At 44.8% G+C, this 13,744-nt stretch overlaps 1 protein-coding gene across 13 annotated transcripts in view; it reads right to left on the bottom strand.

The window, feature by feature from the left end:
• LOC138761898 (contactin-associated protein-like 5) overlaps window positions 1-13,744 on the bottom strand; it is a 1,131,905-nt gene that overhangs the window by 297,213 nt on the left and 820,948 nt on the right. For all 13 annotated transcript variants that reach the window (XM_069934835.1, XM_069934832.1, XM_069934834.1 and 10 more), the window contains one exon: window positions 5,858-6,014. In XM_069934835.1, the coding sequence (XP_069790936.1) occupies window positions 5,858-6,014 (157 nt within the window). The remainder of the gene's footprint in view (window positions 1-5,857; window positions 6,015-13,744) is intronic.

The following is a 13,744-nucleotide window of genomic DNA, read 5'->3' as shown; positions in this document are numbered from 1 at the left end:
CAATAAAAGGAATCTCTTTGTTAACAAATATAACAACACAACACAGACATTTACAATTTAATGAGGACACAGCCTGAATGGTTCAGCATCTCTCTTGACAACCAGGTGACACATTCAGCATCCCTAACAGCTAGGGATGAGCAATTCAGTGACATACTGACTTAAATTGGAAAAGCCTGCAAAGTACTTGTGAAGGATACAAGCACCATTATTGATCATTACAGTGATCTAGGACTACTTTTTTTTATTGCACTGGGTTATTAAGAAGAACAGACTGATCAATGATCTATTCTGTCGAAGAGATCTAGAATTTGCTTTGTGCAAACCATGACTTCTTCAATTGCATATTATCATTTCTCACTTGCAGACAGACGTATGAAATAATAGAATCACCAAAAAACATTCCAGAAAGTTTAATACAATCTGCTGGAGCAACTCAGCAAGTCGAACAGCATCAGGGGCAGAAAGAGAATGGTTGACGTTTCAGGCTGGAGACCTTCATCAAGAGTGGAATTGCAGAGTGAAGCCAGGGTGGAAGGATCAGGAGTGGGAGACTGCTGTACCTGGGAAAGGTGAAGTGTGATGGACAGAGACACAAGATTGGCAGATGGGAAACAAAAGAGGAAATACAAAGGGGATGAGTCACACAGGTTGCAGTAGGTGATTAGAAGACAAAGATTGCCAGTGCTGAAGACTGAGGTGAGAATGATGAACTTCATCAATATTTAAGACCAGTAAGACCATAAGACATTGGAGTGGAAATAGGCTTTACAGCCCATCGATTCTGCCTTGCCATTCAATCATGAGCTGATCCACTTTCCCATTCAGCCCCACTGCTCAGCCTTCTCTCCATAACCTTTAATGCCCTGGTCAATCAAGAACCCATCAACCTTTACCTTAGGGGCAAAGCCCAAGAGAGATACAGTCACTCATGCAGCAAGTGTGCACCATCAACTACTCATTTACATTAATTTTACATTAATCTTATATTTTTGGCCTCTCTGCATTTTTGTTATCTCTCCCAAGATTCAATGACTCACCACCACCCCTAAGACCAGTTATAGTGGCTGACTTACACATCAGGGGCAATTTGCAGTCAACCTACCAACCCTCCATCTTTGGGTTGTGGGGGGAAATTGGAGCACAAGAACAGGACATGGGAGCAGGAGCAGGTCAACTGGTCCTTTAAAGAAGGATCAGTTGGTCTGACATTAAAGAAGGTCATGGCTGATCTGGCTGTGGATTCAGCTCTGCCTACCTGGTTTTTCCCCATAATTCTTAATTCCCCAACTATACCTGTGGCTTAAATACATTGAATAGAGAATTCAACAGATTCAATTCTCTTTGGGAATAGCAGTTCCTCCTCATCTCGGTACTAAATCTACACCCCTGAAGCTTGAGGCTGTATCCTTTAGTTCTAGTCTCATCTACCAACAGAAATAACTTTCTTACCTCTATATTTCATAATGTTGTTATGCTTCTATATAATCATCTCTCAGTCTTCTGAATTCCAACGAGTATATTCTCAGGTAATAATTTCTCCTCATCAGCTCCAGAATCAGCCTCCTCTGAATCACCTCCAAAGCCAGTCTATCCCTTCCTCAGGTAAGGAGACTAGAACTGCCCAGAGCATCTAGATGAAACAACCAAGTCATAGGGAAAACATGCAAACTTTGGCCAGATAACACAAGTGGTCAGGATTAAACCTGGGTCTCTGGGAAAGTGAGACATTAATTGTGCCACCTAGGTGTGCAAGTTATATTTCGACAACCAACTTTGATGACAAATATTCTTATATTTTCAGATATCACCTTGAGAGTACTTGTTCAACAGTTCATCAAGACTAGACATTAGATCCTGATTTCTTTGTGAAGATCAATTCAAACTAATTAGAGTGCATTATGATGTGTTGGCAGAATATTGCCACCATTGCGGTGGTGCACATCCTCATGGTGAACTGGCCTTACTTGTAATGCCACGTGGCGAGGCAGCCATGGGGAAATGGCATCGTCAGAGGTTTCTCTCTGACTCCAGCATCCCTTCCAGCGCGCACCCTGGGCAGCGATCATGATGTCACAATGCACCAGGTGACTGAGCTCATGCTGCCCTTAAAGGGACACGCTGAATTTGAATAAAAATTGTCACTAACGACCTTCAATGTGGTGGCTGTGTTTCTTCCACTGCTCACACCGCCACACTAGCATCATTCTCAGAATGCAGCTGAAACAACATTTAAAAAAAAAGTGTTTAATTACCTTACCACGCCAGCAATGGTGAAGCAAGGGAGATCACTCTAATTTTATCAATCTAAGCTTGCTCAGAGCATTATTATTCCCTTCCTGACTTGCTGGACTCATCTTTTGTTTAATCCTAGTGGGTTCCCTTTTTCCCTCCGCTCACACTCATTGACGCTCCAGAAACAATATACAACCTATTGTTTCATCTGAGTGGCTAAGCTGCTGAGAGAACTGTTTTAAAGTGGTAGTGACAGGCAGCATGGTTAGTGTAGCAGTTAGCGCAATACTATTGCAGCGCCAGCAACCAGGATTCGAATCCAGCGCTGCCTGCAAAGACTGTGTATGTTCTCCCCGGGTACTCCAGTTTACACCCACCCTTCAATATTTACAGGGACTATAAGTTGATGGGTGTAGTTGGGTGGCACAGGACTTTTGGCTTGGAGGGCCTGTTACCATGCTTTATGTCTAATTTTGTTTAAAAAAGGGAACATAAGACCACAAGACATTTGAGTGGAGTTAGGCTACTTGGCCAATTGAGCTTGAACTGCCATTCCATTTTACTATCCTCTTCGACCTCATTCTCCTGCCTTATTCCTGTAATCCATGATTCTATTCTTAAACAAGAACCTATCTGGCCTCTGTTGAAATATACTTAATAAATTGGTCTCCACAGCTGTCCCTGGCAATGAATCCCATAGATTCATCATCCTCAGGTAAATAAATTCCTCCTCGTCTCTGTTCTCAAGAGACATTCTTGTATTCTTAAGCTGGGCCCCCTAATTCCAGACTCCCCCACCATCAGAAGTATCCACTCCACATCCACTCCATCCAGGCCTTTCAGTATTCAATAGATTTCAGTGAGATCCCCCTCAGAACTCCATATTAGAAGGAACAAATCTCTCATTCCCTCAAACCCATTGCACCATTCAAAAGATCATGGTTGATCAACCTCAAGCCTCGTCTCCTTGTCCATATCAGTTCCTAACACCCCTAATCTTGCAAAAAGAGATTTCATTTATCTCTAAATACATCCACTGATAAAGTGTTGGCCATCTTCTGAGAAATTGATCAGTCTCTGCAAGACATTTTAAATGACTGCCTTCTAACCTTGCATCAATAAGGTCAGGCCAAAGATGGGGAAGGGCTAACTTCAGCACAATACATGGGGCCCTGTTGAGCTTAAGGCAAAATGTATTCTTTACGCTCCAGTTTCCCAACAACATATACAGTTAAGTCATTAGGAAAAAAAAATCATATGTTCTGATTTGTATGACAAACTAATTGGTCACATCATTTCAGGAAGGATGTTGATGCTTTAGCATGTAGATGTTGCCTGGGATGGAGAACATGTCCTATAAAGTAAGGCTTTTTTTCTTTGGAGCAAGAAAGGATGAGAGGTTATTTAGTATACTTTTTTATGAGGGACTTAGATAGGGTGAGCAGCCAGCACCTTTTTTCCTGCAGCGACAATAGCAAATACCAGAGGACATCTATTTAATGTGAGTGGAGGAAAGTTTAGGAGAGATGTCAGAGGGAAGTGTTTTACACAGAAAGAGATGAGTAGCTGCAGTGCATTGTGGGCAGTGGTGGCGGATGCTGGTACAATTTTAAAGACTTTTAGATAGACACATGATATAAGGAAAATATAGGGGTATTAGTGTGATGTCAGGAAGGATTAGATTAAATTAAGATGTACAGCATGGTAACAGGACATTTCGGCTCACGAGTGCATGTCGCCCAATAACACCCAATTAATCTACATCTCTGATACATTTCAAACAGTGGGAGAAAATCGGAACCCCCAGGGAAACCCCACACAGACATGGGGAGAACGTACAAACTCCTTACAGACATTGTGGAATTCGATCCCCTGTCCCAATTGCTGGTGCTGTAACATTGTTACGCTAACCATTTCGTTAACCCTGCCGCACTAGATGTTGTGGAGAATATTTTTATAGAGGCTGGCACAACATTATGGGATAAACGGCCTGTACTGTGCTGCAATATTCCATGTTCTAATTGTCCGAAGAACAGTTACTTGACAGCACTAAGCGAAACCTGAAGAAAACCAAGCAAAAAAAGAATAAATTATTGTATTTCTTCCACAAATTTTGTCTCCAGTTCAGTAAAACGTGTGATGGTAACAGTTGTCTTCAGGCAGTGATCAATTTATATTGATAGTCTTACTTGCATCTATCCTACCAGGATAATCGTTAAAAGTAAATCACGAAAATAGGTAGACATGGTGGTTGAAATAAAAACATAAAACGCTGGAGAAGCTCAGTAGGTTAAACAGTGCCCTTTATGTAGCAAAGATAAAAATACATAACTGATGTTTCGGGCTTGAGCCCTTCATCAAAGGATGAGAGAATGCTGGCAGGCATCTGAACGAGAGTGGGGGAAGGGTAAGATGGGGGTGGTAAAGGCAGGAGATGATAGGTGAAGAAATGAGGGAGGGGACAGCAGTGATAAGGGGGAGAAGGGATGGCTGGGTGGGTGAAGGGGAAGGCACTGAGAAATGGAAAGACAGGAGAGGGGATGAGCATGTTTAGTAAAAAGCAGAAAAGTCAATGTTAATGCCATCTGGCTGGAGGCTGTCGAGATGGAAAATAAGGTGTTGTTTCTTCAATTTGTGGGTGGTCTGTGTTGGATAGTACACAAGAGCATGGACGGACATGCGAGTGTGGGACTGTGACTTGGAATTCAAATGATTGGCTACTGGGAGGTCGCTGTTCTGGGCAGAGAGGAGGTGCTCCTAATCTGCGACCGGTCTCTCCGATGCACAAAGGGAGCATTGGATGCAGTAAATCAGTCCTGTTGCTTCACTTGAAAGGACTGTTTGGGGCCCCGAAATGCGGTGAGGGAGGAGGTGTTGGTGTAAGTGTTGCACCTCCTGCGGGGACAGGTGGAGATGCGATGGGTGGGGAGGGATGAGTGCACGAGGGAATCACACAGGGAGTGGTCCCTATGGATGGCCAAGAGAGGAGAAGAGGGATAGATTTGGCTGGTGGTGGGATCCTGTAGTAAGTGCCTGAAATTTCAGCAGATAATGTATTAGATGTGGAGGCTGGTGGGGTGGTAGGTGAGGATGAGGGGGATTCTATGTTTGTTGGGGGAAGAGGGGGCCCAGGATAGATAAATGGGAAATGGAGGAGATGGGGGTGAGGGCTGAGTTGATGGTGGTGGAGGGGAAGTCATGTTTGTGGAAGAACGCAGTCACTTCGCAAGATCTAGACTGGAAGACCTCATCTTGGGAACAGATACAGTGAAGACAGAGAAATTGAGAGAAGGGGATGGAACCCGTGCAGGGGAGTCCAGGTTGTTGTGGCAATTAGAGGGTTTGTAGTATATGTCAGTGGAAAGCTTGTCTACCGAGATAGAATCAGAGAGATCCAGGAAGGGGAGAGTGTTATCGGAGATGGACCAGGTGATCTTAGGATAATTATTAAACTGGACTTCAACAAGCATAACCACATGAACAATACCACATGCCAAGACTAATGATGGAGGAGAGAGTTTTTTTTTTAGAAAACAAGTCAGGTAAACCACAGATTACATAAAAATATTGCAGGCAACAAATATCAAATGATCCATTATTTTCGAAGTAAATGTCACTGTACCATTCATCTCTGTCAGCGTCACAGTTACATTGATACTTGGTATCCAGGCAGCTCTCTTCCAATCCACAGGCACACTTTTGAAGTTCAGGTCTCGAATTACCCCAGTACGTTTGTTTCTCATTACTGCTCCCAATCCACCATGTGAACGGTGCTCCATCTGCAAGAAGTTTTGAAATATTAGCAAGAATAAAGCTATGAGGGCAGCTGGACTTCTCTATAAATAAAGTTGGAGTTACTTTTTAAATCTATAAAAGGATTTTTGTTCATACATATTGGCGATTTTAATGAGAGAGAGAGAGAGAGAGAGAGAGAGAGAGAGAGAGAGAGAGAGAGAGAGAGAGAGAGAGAGAGAGAGAGAGAGAGAACATTTTTAGAGATTTTTACACAGAAATCCTATTATATTACTGTAAGGAACAGCATTAATCTGACTTTGGTCATTTACACAGAACTAATCAAAGCCGGTATGATACCGGATCAGTGTGTCATCTTACACACCAAGCTGGAACTCCGAGAGCAAGAGGCGGGACGCGTAACTCAACAGCGTTGGCATCTAGTGTGATGTATAAAATATGTGTCGGACGTATCTTTCTGCACAAAAATGGCGGTAGATCTTGAGGTGCCGTGAAAATGTATACAACTCTTCGAGCACAAGCTCGTTTCCTGCTCATGGCATACGACTTTATGATGCGCAGATGGATGCAGAATTCGTGCAAGCAATGTGTTCATGCGATCAGAAATACATTGGAGGAGAAATTGAAGAGGAGCAGAGAGATGTTTGAGGCAGGAAGGCGTGCGGTCCTTAGATACCGTAGGCAGGCATTTAGTTCTTGTGAGTCATTTTGCGCTGGACTCAGAAAGAGAGATATGGAGGAGAGAGAGACTACACAGGCTCTTGTCCTGCTCTAATACCCTCAACAATTTTGATGAAGATGAGTGGCAGAGTCATTTTCATGTGTCTCAGCCCACTTTTGACTTTGTATTCGAACTCGTTGAGCCACAACTGAGGCGCAAGACAACAAATTGATGACAGGCTCTGGAACCTCAGCTTCTACTCGTCGTTGCTGTGTAGTGGTATGCTACCCTTTATGAATATCGATCCATAAGTTGTATTTTTGGTGTCAGTGTAGCCACTGTGAATGTGTGGGCATGCCAAGTTACTGGACCACTGAAGAGGGTCCTATTTAAACGTTTTGTTGACTTGCCGAGTGGTACACATCTTCAGGGGATGATGGACATAATTGCAGGGTGGTGCCAGTATTGCGCACACTATTGTCATATACATTGTACAAATACACCAAAATGTTATGCTGCAGCCAAACAGGTATTTATAAAACTATGATAGTAACCTTAATTGAATTTAAGATAAGATAATTGTAACTCAGGCCATGATCGTGGTCCATACCTGTTGAAGAACAATGGAGTACCAGCCTTTCTGATTGTAGTAGGCTAGGGCAGCCACAGTGGGGGGAGGATAGATCTGATGGGAATATGTGTGCCATCAATGGCACCGCCCCACATTGGATACCTGCATTCTGCAATTATGCACCCTTATTGAGAGATAATAAGTATTCAGAATAACCCTAGTGCAATGAAAAGTGACCAGCATTAATGGAGACTGTCCTTTTGAGGTAGTGGAGCAGACCCTGATTAGTGTAAAAAGGGGAGGTTCAAGACCCTTATAGCTGTTGGAAAGCAACTGTTCTTGAACGTAGAGGTGCTGGTCTGGTTTTCAGGCAGTGAGAAGAGATTGTGGGACCAGGGTGCTGGAAGTCCTTTATGATGCTGGCTGCCTTCTTGAGGGTGTGCATCAAACAGAAATCTTCAGTGGATGAGAGGGTGGAGCCCATGACAGACTTGGCTATGCTTATTATATTCTACAGCCTTCTGCATTCCCAGGAACTTGAATTTCCAAACCATTCCATGATGTAAGTAGTCAGTATAATTTAAAATATGCACCTACTGAAGTTTGATAGGTATTCAACCACATTCCAAATCTCCTCAAAAGTCTTAGAAAGTGGAGGTGTTGGTGTATCTTTTTCACGGTTGCCTTGTGTTGGCTCCAGGAGAGGTCCTCTACTATGTGAACATTCAGGAACTTGAAGACACTTTCTCTCTACACCACCATCTCATCAATGAAGAAAGGTGTGTGGTTCCTTGGCCTTGAAAATTGACAATAAGTTCTTTGGTGTTATTGATGCTGACAGCAAGATTGTTTGTCTGGCACCACCTGACTTCTCGATCGCTATCCTGTTTTATGACATTATTTCCATTTGTTTAAGCCAACAACGATGATGACTACAGTGAATTTATCGATTGCGTTGGAGCTGAACTTGGTTTTGCAGTCATGAGTGCCCAACAAGTAGACCAAGGACAAAGGATGCATCCTTAAAGTGCCCAGTGTCGATGGACAACAAGGGGAGGTGATGATGTCAACTTGCACTGAATTCTGAAATGCATTGTTGAGAGTGGTGATGGAGGCTTGTCCAGTCAGCACATTTAAAGGGCACTTGGTCAGAGCAAGAACAGGGAAGTTATGCTTCAAATTTATCAAACATAGGTCAGACCTCATCTAGAGATATGGCCTCCACACCATCAGAAAAAATGTTATAGCATTGTGGAAAAGTTTAACTAGAATGTTGTCTGGAATGGAGCATTTAAGTTATGAGTGAACCCTGGAGAAGCTAGGTCTATTTCTCCTGGATATGCAAGTAAAATAGAGGGATATGGGTGAGAGGTAAGGAAGGTTTATATTATTAAGCAAATTTTAAAAATTGGCAGCCCAACATCATGGGCTGAAGGTCCTGAACTTGGCTTTAATGCTCTTATGATTGGTGTCTGCTAATGTGGAAATTGAAGATCCAGTTGCAGAGAGACAACCAGTTCCAGATCACTTAGTTTGATCGTAGGTTTTGTTGGTATGAAGGTGTTGAAATCCAAGTTGAACAACAGACTGACATCAGTCTTCTTGTGTCAATACAAAAATTGCCTAAAATTTGTTTCACAAAGCAAATTAAAAGTCCCATCTTTGGTTTGGGAAGGATCTTAACCTCATAGGCCTTTCCACGGGTGATAGGTAGGTGGTCTGCAGCAAGTAGGGAAACGTGGTTAGCATGACATTACAGCACCAATAAAGTGGGTTCAATCTGGTGCTGTCTGTAGGTTGCCTCCTCATAGTGGTAAGAAGTAAGTGATCTAGATGCCTCACTCTGATAGGGTTATGCAACAGAGAGAGACAGGCCCTTTGGCCCATCATATCTCTGCTGGTAATCATCAATCTATATTAATCCCATTTACCAGCCCTTGGCCCACTTTGCTTTGGAAATTCATATGCTCATATACATGCTTCTGAAAGGTGTTCCAAATTCTAACCATCCTTTGGATGAGAGCTTACTTCTTCAGATCACTTTTCAACACTTTACTCTCAGAACATGCCCCCTAATTTCAGTCACATCTATGAGAGGGAAATATTTATTTTTATCTAACCTATCCACACCCCTGCTTACATCCCAGCCTCCACCACTGCAGAGATATGGGTTCACATTGGGTGAAGCCAGATTGTAAATTTAAATTCATTTCATTAAACAAATCTGAAATCAAAATTTAGTGTCAGTAATCATGATTATGAAACTATCAGCTTGATGTAAAGATTATTTGGCTCATTAATATCCTTGAAGGGATGGAAGTTTGCCAGCAATACCTATGTTTGGCAGCTCCAGAGCCACAGCAATGTGGTTTGAGGCTGAATTATTGTCTGAAATGAACTAACAAGCCAATTGATGAGCAATAAAAACTTATCTTCCCAATAATTCCACATCATGTGAAAATAAAAGAGATTGTGAGCATTATTTATAGTATTAGTAAAGGCATTGTAGTATTGAGGAACTTCATTCAGCCAACAGCTGATTTTATTTTGTACTCACTGAATGGTCCAATACAGTCTATTTTAAAGTTAGCCTTTCCATAAGATCAGTGCTAATCATGTGGTTGCCGGTGGGCCTGCTTCTAGAATTCCAATCCTTTGCCCAATCTGTGGCTCATGGTCAAGGTAGCCAACATAGCCATGTCCACCATAGGCTCTGACCTCTCGTTCATTAAAGACATTTGGGTGAGATGCTGCCTCAAAAAGGCAACTAACATCATAAAATATCCCCGTCACCCTGGCCACAGTCTTTTCTCAGTGCTACTCTTGGGTAGAAGGGAGGGAAGCCCAAAGAGCAGCCCCTCTGAATTCAAAAACAGTTTCTTTCAACAGCTATCAGGCTCTTGAACCACCCCTCTTTAAACTAATCTTAAACTGCTCTGTCTCCACTACTGCAATGTCACTCGTTACATTGGGAAAGCTGTCAATATTTATTACCCGTTTATCTTTTGTACATATTATCTCTTTTTAAATCCAATGATATACACTGGTATATTGTAGTTTTTTTTGCAAAGTACTCATTTGATTTGACTGCAACAAATAAGAATTTCAGTGTATATGACAATAAATTAATTATCATTATGGATAATGATAGACGGCATTATCCTCTTGCAGAGGGTAGACGGCGGCGGCCCCGATCCGGGTAAAAGCGAGGGGTAGGCGGCGGCCCTGGCCTCGGTAGAGTGAGGCAGGTGGAGGCCCCGGTCCGGGCAGAAGCGAGGGGAAGGCGGTGGCCCCAGCCTCAGCAGAGCAAAGTAGGCGGAGGCCCCGAGAAGCAGGCGGAGGACAACAGGTTGGATTGAGACCAGGTATGGTCTGACCTAGGAGGGGAGGCAGGCCCCTCCAGCCCGGGTAAGAAACCTGCATAGGAGAAGGCCACTCCGATATAAAACCTACGACCCAAGGACCTCGCTGCCACGTCCTAACTTGCTTGGCCACGACACACGGACCATGGGTGTAAAGGGTGGTGCCAGTATTGCGCACACTGCACCCAACCTAAAAGCTCCTTTGCGCAGGCCCGAGGACATGTCCATGTCCTCCCCCTCAAAAGATGCTCACAAACTCAAGCTAGCATGCTGGAACATCAGAACCATGCTAGACAAGGCTGACAGCCACCGACCTGAACGTCGGTCTGCCCTCATCGCACATGAACTCCTCAGACTTGACATTGACATAGCCGCTCTCAGTGAAGTCCGCCTTGCAGATGTAGGCAGCCTCCAAGAACGTGGCGTGGGCTACACACTCTACTGGTCTGGCAAGCCTATGGATGAATGATGCCTATCTGGTGTAGGCTTCATGGTCAAGAACTCCATTACTTCCAAACTCGAAAACCTCCCGACAGGCCACTCGGACCGGATCATGTCCATGCGACTCCCCCTTCAAAACAAGCGTCGCATCACCCTCATCAGTGTCTATGCTCCAACCCTCCAGGCGGAACCAGCAGAAAAGGACAAGTTCTACACTGATCTGTGCAACCTCATTCAACGCATCCCTACAGCCGACAAAGTTGTCATCCTTGGCGACCAACGCTCGCGTCGGCAAAGACTGAGAAACCTGGCCAGGAATCCTAGGCAAGCATAATGTCAGCAAGTGCAACGACAACAGGCGCCTCCTGTTGGAGCTCTGCGCAGAACAGCGGCTTGTCATTACAAACACCCTTTTTCAGCAGAGGGACAGCCTGAAGACTACCTGGATGCATCCCCGATCCAAACACTGGTACCTCCTGGACTACGTCCTGGTGCGAGAGAGAGACAAACGAGATGTGCTCCACACCAGGGTCATGCCCAGCGTGGAATGCCACACTGACCACCGTCTTGTTCGCTGCAAGCTCAACCTTCACTTCAAGTCAAAGTCCAGGAACAGTAAAGCCCCCAGAAAGAGGTTCAATGTTGGAAACTTGGAGTCAGATGAAGTGAGAGGAAACTTCTAGGCAAACCTCAAAGCAAAGCTCGAGGATGCGATCCCCCTCACGGACTCGTCCCCTGAAACCCTCTGGGATCAGCTGAAGACTGCCATACTGCAATCCACTAAAGAGGTACTGGGCTTCTCCTCCAGGAAAAACAAGGACTGGTTCGACAAAAACAACTAGGAAATCCAGGAGCTGCTGGCAAAGAAGCGAGCTGCCCACCAGGCTCACCTTGCAAAGCCGACCTGGCCAGAGAAGAAACAAGCCTTCCGTCACACATGCAGCCATCTTCAGCGCAAACTCCGGGCGATCCAAAATGAGTGGTTGACTAGCCTCATCAAACAAACCCAACTCAGCGCAGACATTGGCGACTTCAGAGGTTTTTACGAGGCTCTAAAGTCTGTTTACGGCCCCTCACCCCAAGTCTAAAGCCCGCTGCACAGCTCAGACGGCAAAGACCTCCTTAGCGACAAGATCTCCATCCTCAACCGATGGTCAGAACACTTCCAATCTCTTTTCAGTGCCAACCGCTCAGTCCAAGAATCCGCTCTGCTCCAGCTCCCTCAACAGCCCTTAAGGCTAGAGCTGGATGAGGTCCTCACCCGGGAAGAGACATATAAGGCAATTGAACAACTGAAAAGTGGCAAAGCAGCAGGTATGGATGGAATCCCCCCCAGAGGTCTCGAAGACCAGCGGCAAAACTCTGCATGCTGAACTGCATGAGTTTTTCAAGCACTGCTGGGACCAAGGAAAGCTGCCTCAGGACCTTCGTGATGCCATCATTATCACCCTGTAAAAAACAAAGGCGACAAATCAGACTGCTCAAACTACAGGGGAATCACGCTGCTTCCCATTGCAGGCAAAATATTCACTAGGATTCTCCTAAACAGAATAATACCTAGTGTCGCCAAAAATGTTCTCCCAGAATCACAGGGCGGCTTTCGCGCAAACAGGAACTACTGACATGGTCTTTGCCCTCAGACAGCTCCAAGAAAAGAGCAGAGAACAAAACAAAGGACTCTACATCACCTTTGTTGACCTCACCAAAGCCTTCGACACCATGAGTAGGAAAGAGCTTTGGCAAATACTAGAGCGCCTCAGATGCCCCCCAAAGTTCCTCAACATGGTTATCCAATTGCACGAAAACCAACAAGGTCGGGTCAGATACAGCAATGAGCTCTCTGAACCCTTCTCCATTAACAATGGCGTGAAGCAAGGCTGCATTCTCGCACCAACCCTCTTTTCAATCTTCTTCAGCATGATGCTGAAACAAGCCATGAAAGACCTCAACAATGAAGACGCTGCTTACATCCGGTACCGCACGGATGGCAGTCTCTTCAATCTGAGGCACCTGCAAGCTCACACCAAGACACAAGAGAAACTTGTCCATGAACTACTCTTTGCAGACGATGCCGCTTTAGTTGCCCATTCAGAGCCAGCTCTTCAGTGCTTGACGTCCTGTTTTGCAGAAACTGCCAAAATGTTTGGCCTAGAAGTCAGCCTGAAGAAAATTGAGGTCATCCATCAGCCAGCTCCCCACCATGACTACCAGCCCCCCCACATCTCCATCGGGCACACAAAACTCAAAACAATCAATCAGTTTACCTATCTCGGCTGCACCATTTCATCGGATGCAAGGATCGACAACGAGATAGACAACAGACTTGCCAAGGCAAATAGCGCCTTTGGAAGACTACACAAAAGAGTCTGGAAAAACAACCAACTGAAAAACCTCACAAAGATTAGCGTATACAGAGCCGTTGTCATACCCACACTCTTGTTCGGCTCCGAATCATGGGTCCTCTACCGGCATCACCTACGGCTCCTAGAACGCTTCCACCAGCGTTGTCTCCGCTCCATCCTCAACATTCATTGGAGCGACTTCATCACCAATATCGAAGTACTCGAGATGGCAGAGGTCGACAGCATCAAGTCCACACTGCTGAAGATCCAGCTGCGCTGGGTGGGTCACGTCTCCAGAATGGAGGACCATCGCCTTCCCAAAATCGTGTTATATGGCGAGCTCTCCACTGGCCACCGAGACAGAGGTGCACCAAAGGAG

This window comes from Narcine bancroftii, chromosome 4 (genome assembly GCF_036971445.1).
Source record: "Narcine bancroftii isolate sNarBan1 chromosome 4, sNarBan1.hap1, whole genome shotgun sequence".
NCBI classification, from domain to species: domain Eukaryota; kingdom Metazoa; phylum Chordata; class Chondrichthyes; order Torpediniformes; family Narcinidae; genus Narcine; species Narcine bancroftii.
This window is presented reverse-complemented; position numbering and strand designations above follow the sequence as displayed.